The sequence below is a fragment of the Buceros rhinoceros genome, unplaced genomic scaffold (genome assembly GCF_000710305.1).
Source record: "Buceros rhinoceros silvestris isolate BGI_N320 unplaced genomic scaffold, ASM71030v1 scaffold31171, whole genome shotgun sequence".
Lineage (NCBI taxonomy): Eukaryota > Metazoa > Chordata > Aves > Bucerotiformes > Bucerotidae > Buceros > Buceros rhinoceros.
In genome coordinates this window covers 1-11,604 of record NW_010395315.1, presented here as the reverse complement: position 1 = coordinate 11,604, position 11,604 = coordinate 1, and the positions used below count along the sequence as shown (strand labels likewise).

The 11,604-nt window shown below is 45.6% G+C and overlaps 1 protein-coding gene across 1 annotated transcript; it reads right to left on the bottom strand.

Moving 5' to 3' along the window:
• Positions 1-271: 271 nt before the first annotated feature.
• Positions 272-11,008, bottom strand: PGD (phosphogluconate dehydrogenase). Its single transcript, XM_010145515.1, has 12 exons — positions 10,929-11,008; positions 10,323-10,502; positions 10,118-10,183; positions 9,189-9,307; positions 7,868-7,937; positions 7,367-7,501; positions 6,477-6,666; positions 3,847-3,977; positions 3,197-3,330; positions 2,743-2,842; positions 1,134-1,256; positions 272-585 (listed from the first exon to the last, which is right to left on the bottom strand). Exons 1-12 carry the CDS (start codon positions 10,971-10,973, stop codon positions 466-468), a joined length of 1,413 nt encoding a protein of 470 aa, XP_010143817.1. The 5' UTR covers positions 10,974-11,008; the 3' UTR covers positions 272-465.
• Positions 11,009-11,604: the final 596 nt, after the last annotated feature.

Below are 11,604 nucleotides of genomic sequence, written 5' to 3'. Positions count from 1 at the left end.
GAAGCACCAAGCTACTGCCTGTTATGAATAAACAACAGCGACCAAAAAAAGGCCTTCACCTCCCTGCAAGCCTGTGCAGTGCTGCTGTGCTCTCTGCCACTCTCCACTTGAGCAGTTACTGAATCGCAGTCGTCTCTGTCTTGACCCCTATGAGTTTACGCACTATAACACAATCAAAATATTACCATTACAAAATGCATTCTATGAAATACTGCACAAGGACATCTTAGCCAGTTTTGGCCAGCAGCAGTGGAAAGAAAACACCTCAATGCATTTATAAGCAAATTTATTTAGCTTTCTTACATGATTTATGTATCTTGAGAGAGATATATAGATATGAAATATACCCATGAGTTATTACAAAAGTGTCCACACACAGGTTCTAGCACAGTACAGTAAAAAGTGATATTCTAGGAGGAATATCTAAGATCTACAGTATCTTGGCTTCAAGAGGAAATATTTCCATTAGACGTTGTAGGCAGAGGAGGACACGTTTCCTCCATGGCCTGTCCAGTTAGTATGGATAAATACACCCGGCTTTGACAGTAACTCATATGTATGTGCGCCAAAGTAATCGCGCTGAGCCTAGAATAAGAACACACACACAAAACAGACACGTGAAGATCGCAGCCACGTGAGTACCAGGAGTTGCATACACTGACACTTGTCTATAGCATTACTACAAATAAGATCTGCCTCCACCATTCTAACATTCAAGGTTATTTTCTTATTATTAGCAAAATCACTGCAATGAAACACTTAGTAATATCTAGGAATTACGAGTTCTCTTGTAGAAAATACATTATTTCTGCTGGGTACTGATCTACATACATCCAAAGGTTCAAAGGTACTTCTTTATAAAGCATTTTGATTCCAAGATGTCATCACCCTCGGTTCGCAGATGGAATTCTAACACATGCTGGGCACCGTCACACCAATGCCTTGGTGTTCTTCATCCAGACATCCCATATGAATTTCAGGTTTAAAGAGTTGCGTTAGGCAGTCTACACCTTTATCTTTACGCTGTTGGAGCCATTAGGCCACACTGCCATGGCCTTCAGCCCAGACTTTAACTAACAACATGATGGTAATTTCAGTAGCCAGAAGATCTGTTACCTATTCCAGGCACCCACCTGAATCAGGTTGGCTGGTAATACTTCATGCCTGTATCCATCATAAAAGGAAAGTGCTGTAGTGAAGCAGGGCATAGGGATACCAATCTGCACCCCGGTACTGATGACACGGCGCCAGGAGTCCTGGGAGGGAGATGAAAAGATGGGATAGGAAAAAAACCAAAAAAGAAACGACTTGGTGCTCACTCAGAGGAACGTGCAGGCATATGAACCACTCTAGTCCAGCAGCACGTGCTATTTCACATTATATGAAATCTAATGACCAGATCTGAGCCAATACAGCAGATTTCTTGTTTCCACAAACAAGGTTGATCCAAACCGATGGCAAGTAAGACACAGTTACAACAACAGTTATATGCTTCACATGTAATCACACCACAGCCTCGAGCAAGGATGTTGATCTTTCACCTCAGCATAACCAGTGCCTCCCAAAAGCTCGAACACAGTGGGGAACATACTGAGGAAACACTGAGGCACTCCCAGGACCTCTCACCAGGCACAGTACAAAGCCCACCCAAGGGGGTCAGCACGATACTTCAGACAGACATGTGGATAATCCCCATTTCAGCTGCACATCTGATTCTGGAAAATTCAGAATTATTAATGATAATAGATGACTTCTTTGTTGGCCAGATAATCTGGTTTTAGTTCTGCCTGTCAGCTCCATCCAAATTAGGACACTGTTTGGACAGACCCAGGTCTAATGAACAGCGAGTCTGGAACATTGTTATTTTGGTGCTACTGCAAACAACGGTAATAAAGCAGAGCTTTACACTCTGAACAACTGCAGTCCAAACACACAGCAGGCACAAGACACAGGGCAGTGGTGAGAATGTGACACACGCTGGAGATTTCTCCTGACATCGTGTTCTTCCGAATGGCTAGATTTCTGCCTGAGGCTCTTCGGTACCATTAAAATGGAAACCTTCAGTTCCTAATAGTAGCTTGGCTAGAGTCTAAAAGAACCATGACACAACAAGGACTACACGTTCATTTGCTCCTGTATTATCTTTAGGTTGACAGTACAAATATAACTTGCCACATCACACGAGACCTTGGTTCACCACTTAACGTCTCTGGGTGCTGATTTATAAAGCAGTGCTTCCACGATGCAACCCACTTCTCTCTCCCTCACCTAGAACTAACATTCTCCAACCTTCTGATGAAACAGGCAAGAGGCATTTGTAGGCAATTTTTCAAGGAGTGTCTGGTGTCTGGCAAATGCCACTTCAGACCTCAGTATAGCCTACCTCACCACAGTAACTTCTTTCTCCAATTTCAGCCAGCTCCAACTATGTGGGTTTTTTCCTGTCCTGCTCCTCTAAGACTGGTATGCTCTGCTAAAGACGAGTACCTTGAAGCCATAGCCAATGAGTTCCTACATCCATACATTACGTGTGTACAGATGCACATACACAGTCCGAGGATCTTAAGGATTGTTTAGAGACCTTTGGGATTAAGGTTGCTGTAGAAACAGGTTTCAAGGGTGTTCTCTACCTTCTCATTTTTCAGTCTAAATGTACTTGTGAAGGTAACTCCTGGGAAAGAAGCTGAAGAAGTCCAGAGGGAAAACTATTGTTTTTACACTCTACCTTCCTTGGAAACTCACCTGACAGTTTTCAACAGCTGTCTTAAAGAAATCATCCAACAGCAAATTCTGGAGCTCAGGGTTTCGATCAAAAGCATCTTTGATTTTTCCCAGGAACACACTAGGCAGAACACACGTAAACCAGGAATAAAATTTCATAGCTTCCAACAAAGGCCCAAAATTCAAACCTTACAGCACCCAAACTTGACTCACCCAGACTCAGACTCCAAATATCAAGATGGATGCAAACAAAACCAAACCTGAAGAAAACCTGTGGTAGCTAAGCCATCAGAAAATTGGCTGCATCTGGTAACCTTCAGTACCGTCTACAGAAAGAGCCTCCCAGTAACTTATCAGCAGATTAGCTCCATGGATTTTCCCATCAAATCTCTAGGCTTGTCAGTCTAGCTCCACACTAACCAAAGTGTCTACTCTTCTCCCCTCAGCAACTAAATTAGCTCCCCATCTCAATTACCTTCTGATGATGCAGCCTCCCCTCCACATCAGTGCAATGCCACCGTAATTCAGTGTCCAGCCGAATTCCTTGGCTGCTTGTCTCAGCAGCATGAAGCCTTGAGCATATGAGATAATCTTGGAAGCATACAGGGCCTAAAAAAATAAAATGCACATTCCAAGTGAAGTCCCACAAAGCTGAATCAGAAACTTCACCGTCCACACACTCTGTTTAGCCCACACCTCATCAGCACTGAGTACACATGCCATATCCCAGCTGTCTGAGAACCGAAACATACTTTACAATTGTTGGGAAGTTTGGTCCCGAGAGAGATCAAGAGCCATTATCCCCATTACAAAGATGGGAGTGTTGAGGGGTAAGAAAGAAAGGTCCTGTGCATGAATTATGACCCCTGCACCCCAGCTAGTTGTCACTGCCCACCATGGGTCAGACTTGAATTCCTTCAGCGCTGTTCTTTGGTCAGGAAAGGAGCTGGTCACACTTTTTGTGCTTTGTGGGCACCACTAGACAAGGCACAACGGGCTGGCTGAAAGCAGGAACCAACTGTCATGCCATGTACACACAAGGGCTCCTCACCAGGGTTTACAGCACCCAGAACCTGCTTTGATATGCTGCTTTAACAGAGGACGCTGGCAAGCACAAGGACTCACCTTGCGTATGTCCTCCAGAAACACCTTCTTGTTCCCACTGAATTGAGTCATTTTAGGCCCATCCAGCAGCTTGCTGGCCTGTACTCTCTCATCCTTGAGCGAGGACAGGCAGCGTGCAAACACCGCCTCACCTGAAAGTATGGTAGGAAAGGATACTTAGAAAGCTCAGCATCACTGGTAAGGTCTGAGATACTTGAACTCCAACACACCTTGAGAGCACCACTTAAGGATGAGCCACATCCATAGGGACACAGTCCCGTGGGAAGAGAGATGCACAAAACAATTATTTCAACAGCTGTTTCAACTGTGAGGGACCAAACCGCCAGTCAGCACCGGCTAAGCATTCACTGATATGGCTGTCAAGTGAAAAAAGGAAAAGCCTCAAGTCATCTGCACGAAAACTGATCTTCAGGAACCTTCACCAGTTCTTAGTTAAAAGAATTTACTTTAAAATCTCTTCCTATCTACAAAGAGCGGCAGTGTTGCGCTGCATTCTAGGGCAGGCGAGGCTGAAGGCTTCACCGATTACTGTATCGTGCTTTGAAGATAAAAAGCTGTTGCATAAATGCTGGCTCACATCAACTAGATGTGCTTTGACATACATACATGCAAAATAAGAGCAAATAAAGTCAAGAACAAATCAGCAACTGATAAGATGAAATAAGTTTTACAAATCTGGTAGACCCATAACACTAGTCTTCAGATGCAATAAGAAAGTTTTGCCACAGCACTAAGCGGGTTACTGAATGTCATTCGCCAGGGCGAAGGCGTTAGCCAAGCAGTGCCTTCAGCTCTGAAGAGAAATCCTGATGCCACTCCCTTGATCCGGCTCAGTCAACCCCTAATCGTGCTGCTTTAAGTTGTTCTTATCTGCAATTGTAGATGGTATTGTGAAATGGGAAAAAAAAAAATTCTTTTCCAGAGTCTGACAGAAGGAAAGCAATCACATTTACTACAGTCTGCATTCCGAACACTCCAAAATAACCCAAACAACAAAAGAAAGGATGAGTAAGTAATGTTTTCACAAGGTTCTGGGTCCTCCCTGCAGTAGGATTAACAGAGCGTATCAAAACCAGAACTGGCTCCTCTCCAAAGCTGCAAAATCTTCCTTCTACCCTGGGGAGGAGAAAATCAGGAACAAGCAGGAGCAGCATGACTCTGCTTTTACCAGCCGAAGCCTGCAAGTCATGCTTATGCAGCAACAGCTCACACAGCCACTGCCCTAAGAAGGGCCATGTTTGCACAAGGGCCATTGCACACACTTCCCTATCAACCCGTCGTTACCTAACACCGCTGCAGAGGACTAAGCAGGGAGCGTCTCCTCCACCCTTGGTCTTTGCAAGAACCCTAAAGAGGAGAGTATTAACAGCACAAGTTCCAAGCCCCGAACTGAAAGATAATGGCTGAAGTGGAATACTAAACACTTTTACTAAACTTGTTTTGCAAAGGTACGTTGCTGGAATGCAGCCACGTGTCTCCAACCACTATCACTGCAGTTATTCTCTTCCAGCCCACAGGATATAGTTTTTCTTACCTTCTAATACAACAGGACTTGACCAGCCAAGGCAAAGGAAATTAAATGAAAATTAAAGCCAGTCTGAGAGCAAAGAACCTGTTGAGTCATCTTACTTCTCAACAGGCAAGTCCACACTGGCCCTCAGGAGGAGAGCACTCTGACCGTGCTGCAGAGGGATTACATCTCCTGTGCCTCTGCTCCGTTCAGAGGCCAGGCTGCTGTATCTAGGGGAGGTACCGAGTCTGTGAGGCACATATGTGAGCAGGTAAATTCTCACACTTCAGGGATATAATTCAAAACAATTACAAAATACATTTCCATCATCTTAGCTTGGCTTTGGATCAGCAGCCTTATTAGCCACAAAACAAAAACCAGCTGCAGTCCCGAGTGTATAAAGAAACGGCTGTTGTGGTGGAAAACCAGCAGCCACCATCATTAGGAGCAGTCTGCTGCCATTCTCAAAAATTCTGTCTGTGCTCCTCAACCAGCAAACCAGTGCGGCCCTCATGTTCCTGTTTCATCACACCAGTTAGCCAAGTTCTCCTAACCACACACTGGGTTAGCCAAGTTCTACTGAAACAGAGAAACAGAAGACTTAGGTGGATACCAAGAAAGTAATTCTTATGCTTTCAGAGAAATCTAAGTACTTATCAAGCAGAGGTCAAGCAACAAGATTTTGAGGGTGTCCTGCCCCCACCTTCTTTTTTCTCTCTCTTTTTTTTTTTTTTTAATATTTTTAAGGCTATGATGGGATTTGGACAGACAGAGAGGAGGAATACTGAGAGGAAAGTTGCATCAATCTAGCACAGCACTTACATTCACCTGTCACTGAGGCATCACCAGCGCTGGGCAGGTACGTTGACAACATGTGGTAACAGTGGTACCAGCATTTGAGAAACAAGGTAAAAACAAGCCCAGCAAAGAGAAGCAGTGACAGCTCTCAGGGGCAGAAAGACTGCAACTGCTACACCTAAAAGAGTATTTACATATACACTTTTCTCCTCTTCTGTGAGCCAGACCTCAGTGCAGGCTGATTTCTGACATTACCACGCTCCTTACTGTGATGGGGGACAGGCAGGTTGGAAAGATGAGGATGGATTAAAGAGCCAGTTACCTATGAGTGTGACGGGGACTCCGTATTCCAGGGCAGAAATGGCTGTCCACTTTCCTGTGCCTTTCTGCCCTGCGCTGTCCCTGATCTTCGGGAGGAGGTACTTGCCATCGCTGTCTTTGAATTTGAGAATATTGGCTGTGATTTCGATAAGGAAAGAGTCCAGCTCTGTCTTATTCCATTCCTCAAATACCTGGAAGAGGAGAAAAGTGTATATATAAATACACACACCCACCAATTTATTATGTATCTACAACGTATATCGACTGACTTACTGATCTGTGTATACGTACACATACATACGTGTGTACGTACAGATGGGGCCATGCTATCTCAGTTACTGGGCTCTGGTATCCCGCCACATCTGCCGGTGGCTTCAGCACTGCTGAAAGCCCTGCGCTGGACGGAGCACACCCCAGCCTCGGAGCTGCCAGAGCACCCATCTCCAACGGGGAAGGCAGAGCCATAGCCAGTCCTGTTGCCTATCATCAGAGGCACTGTAGGCAGGAAACAGAGCTGCCCTTTCATGACACATCATACTTATCAACATGCTTCAACAACATCTTTGCACGATGTGCCTGCTTGATTAGAACGGTCAGTGTTTCACTAGCTTTTTTCAGGCAAGGTAATTCATATCGTTACATAAGAAGGTGCTTCCTGGGGAGAAATCGGCTATAGAACGGGCAAGTGAAGACAATTTCCGTAAACATTCAGGTGTATGTGCTTGCTGCTCCCTACCTCATTTGAAGCTCAAGCACTGCCCTTGGCAAAAGGCATGTCAGAAAATTTAACTTCATGTGCATACAGCAGCTTTATCCAAGCCCAGCTGCCTCCATCAGCGGCAGACAGCCACCACGGCTCCAGAAGGCAAGTCGCAAAAACCTACAGATCACCTTTGACATCTCCTCGTGCTCCATGCCCAGCACATCTTTCATCAGGTGATAGGCCTCACAGATCAGCTGCATGTCGCCATATTCAATCCCATTGTGCACCATCTTCACAAAGTGTCCAGCACCCTCTTCTCCCACCTATCATGAAACATCAAAGAACACCATCAGCAATGGCGCTGTCACCTCCCCAGTGTTCAGTATCTGCCTGTGGCTTCCTTCTGCCTGAAGGAAGGAAGCCCAGCGCTACCTAAAAACGCCACGGCTCACAGACCCATTTAGTAACTCCAGCACGATCCACCATAAGATTTCCGCCTTTGCTGTGTTTAGGACACGTTACCTACCCTATCCTACAGATGGAAGGTGGAGTTGAATGCAGCCAGCTGGAACATCAACCCACTAATGTTGCTGGTTTTATTAAGGACAAACATGCATGAGCTTCCACAACCAAACTACCTCAACACGAATCTAGCCACAAGTTAAGGGTAGCATCAAATAAATATTTACCCAGTCACAACAAGGTTCTCCTGATCCCACTTTGGCAGCAATGCTTTGGAATATGGTCTTGATGTGGGGCCTGTGGGGAGGAATGATACGCCTCAGCAGACAGGCAGAGAACACAAACACCAAAGGAAAGCAATAAAAACCCACTGGCATGAAGTATCCCTCTGAAACCTGCCAAAAAGGCAGCTGGGGTGAGGGCATGCTGGCAGCTTGAAAATCCTCCACAGAGCAACGTCAAGTAAAATGTATGTTCTTCCCAGATCTCGACACTGTAAAAATGGGGACAGCCGCCGTCACACTTAGAGCACCGTGCAGACAAGCTTACTGCACCTGAAGGATCCAAGCGATACCTTCTCCATTTTAGACATGGGGTAATAGAGGCAGATCATGTTTCAGGCTGACATGCAGAGAGGATCAGTGGCAGAGCTGAAACAAAACCCCATTCTGCTCCATAGCTACATGAAAAATCCAGGGCGATCTGGAGGAGGAGAGGGAAGGAGGGAAGAAACTCCTCGAATGCGAGTGAGGATATAGTTATCCGCATTACTGCAGTCCTTAGGAGCTTCTGACATTGCCGGGAAGTGCAAGGGAATTGCAGGGAAGTGCAGGGAATTGCTCAGCCAAGGGAGAGCATTACAGAACAAGTTTGGAGCAACCTAAAGCAACCACTGGGAAAGAAGCACGGGTGACACGAGGGCTGCAGGTGCTGTGAAAGAGGGGGGACGAAGTTCAGGGAAGTCTGGCACACAGAAGACAGACACAGTCTGTCTTTACTGAGCTGTTTTTAGCAAAAAGATGAGCACACCACTGTTCTCTTGTGTTGTTTCTGGCTTTGTACCATTAAATGTGAACAGGCTGACACTGATGCGAAATGCTAACGCAAACAGACAGGGACTTAAGAGATTCTCACGCTCAGGTAAAGCTGGGACACACCTTTTCTTTCTACATTTACAGAGAGAACTGGCAACGAGGGATAAAGTCTAATATATCACTGATGTACAGTCCTTCACAGTAACACGGGCACAAAACAGCTCGACAGCATAGCAGCAACTTGTAAAACAATTAATACATTCAACAGTCAGTCCAAGCATGTACTGGATTCGTGGAAGAAAAACATGCCTTTGTTTTGCCTGCCATGAAAGCTCAGTCCTGCCCCACAAAGCCAGCTGGGCTGAGAAATCTTGAGCCTTGAGGAAGTGAGATGGCAACATATCTTGTTCTCTCCACGCCCACGCCCTTTCTCTTCCCTCCCTCAGCTCTCAGCATGAATAGAAGACGATTGTTGCAGACCATTCTGAAGAAGAATATACTAGCTCACACTTACCAGGCTTCTTTAGCTCCTCCTGGCATGAGTGAAGGACCATATCTGGCACCCTCCTCTCCACCACTAACACCACTTCCGACAAAAAGAATGCCCTTTCCCTGGAGTTCCTTACAACGCCTCTGGAACAAAGCACAGAGCAGCTTTACTTAGTTTATTTTAATGCCAGAGCCTTACAAACAGCAGTTAGCAATTTAGACACAAAATGAGGTTTTCAGTTCTGCTTTGCACATGCCAGAAAACCACCTCAGAGAAAGCTTGTACATACACCAAAGCGAACATTAGGAAACTTCCCATTGCTTTGACATAGATTCTTGCAAAAGAGCCGTGCCGAGAAAACAAAGTCCTTATCAGCACCAGAGAGAAAAGAGCAGAACTGAGGGGGGAAAGGGCTCAGAATTAAGCGTGAGGTGATACAAGCTATGTGCAGAAGTACTGATCTGAATGTGATATTTGCATGTAAGCATCCCCAACACGCAACCGCTCACAAGAGGGTTTGTTTTCAGTTACTCTGCTGTTTCCATTACTGAGGCAGCCAAACCAGCAGTTCTGTCCGACTGCATTTTCTTACAGTCATGTAAGATTAAGAGGTAACAATAAATCTGTTAAGTATCTTTAGATCTTCAAATCTCCCTTAAAACTCATTGAGATTGTAACAGGGAATTTTCTAAAGGCCTTTACTCTTTAAAAAACATCAGTAAAAATATTCTCTGATGATTTGGGTAACTTCTGTAAAAATACACTTACAGAGCAGTCCTTAACTACTCTAACAAGTGCTTTTTCGTAGGCTGCACAATCTAGTTTTGCAGAGGTAACTCAGTTTGGCCTTCCCTGAGCAGAGGAGAGATGGCATCTTCTTGATTGACTATTCTGATGATAAGAGGTAAACTTGTGTGTTTTTTTCATCCACTCTGGGTAGAAAACGGACTTACCGTGGTATCTCTATACTCAGAATTCCCACCATCGATTATGATGTCTCCAGTCTCCAACAATGGCACCTGCCAAAAATAAACCAGCATTTTGGTTTTCCCTGTGCATTCAAAACCTCAGTGATGATGACAAATAGTTGCGATCTTCCAGAGAAAACTTCTCTAACAGAGAGCAAGAAGTCACAGGTAGGAAGGATGCTTGCCTCACCAATTTTTTGATGAAGTCATCCACTGCGTTTCCAGCCTTCACCAGCAAGATAATGCGACGGGGCTTCTTGAGCTTAGAGACCATCTCTTCCAGGCTGTGAGCACCAATCACTTTGGTTCCCTTGGCCTCCTTGGCCAAAAAGTCATCAACTTTGGAAACTGTCCTGTTAAAAGCACAAACCTAGGGGAAGAAGAAACCCTGTTAATAAAAGCTGCCAACAGAACAGTTATTTTAGCTCAGACTACAAATTACATAAACAAGATCCCACACCACGTGCTCTCCTGTATCCGCCTTCCCTAAAGACACAGGGCAGGGATGAACCTGCAGCATGTCCCTGCAGGTGCTGTGGGAACCTACAGTTAACGGCCAGCCCAAAGCAAACTTCAGGGGAAAAGCATCCACTGACACATCAAATGACTAGCTAGGTACAGGCAAGCATTGCTGGTTTTCTCTGGCAACGGGACAAAGGGCAGCCCAGGTTATAACCCAAAGGAGGAAACAACACACATCAGAAAAGAAATAAAAAACTCCAACCCACAAAAAGCTCAATTTCCATCCCAAGCATGAGTGCGTCAGCCTTTCTGAACCATGTTTTCCTTCACTTACCACGAAGCCATGGTCATTCATGTTCAAAATAAGGTTTTGACCCATCACAGCCAGCCCGATCAAAGCTATGTCAGCTCTGGAATGCGGAAGGACAAGACACCAGGTAAGTCTCACCAGCAGTGATCTAACACCAGCATCTCTAGCATCCGTACCCTCTATCAGGCTGTTCTGACGGGCCAACTGCTAGGCCAGCCCACCCCACCCCACAGCACGGGCTCTGAGCTGATTCTGTCGCCTAGTACAGCAGAGACCCTCAGCCCAGCAGACAGAGCAGAAACTAACACAGACCATGCGTCAAGTCACCAAGACTTCTTTTCAACCACCAAGACACATCTAGATGCCATGACAAAACCACGGTCGTTCACGTTCAAAATAAGGTAAAGAAAAATAAGATATCCAAAACATTGCACTGGATGCAGGGAGTGAAGTGAATGGCTCATGTCACTGAAGGACCCAGCTCGATCGCAGCCCCATGTTTAACAGAAGCTGCACTAAAACACCATGTCTGAATGCTACAGCATTTTTTTTGCTTCTGCAACACAAACTGTCTCAGCTTTGGGGTGAGCAAAGGAAAAGAGGGAAGCAGATACTCTGCTGGAGGCGCCTAATTCGGCTGGCAAGAGGCGTGCGCGCCGAGAAGCCCGACCTGCCCGCCTCAGCTCGCCAGGTCCGGAGG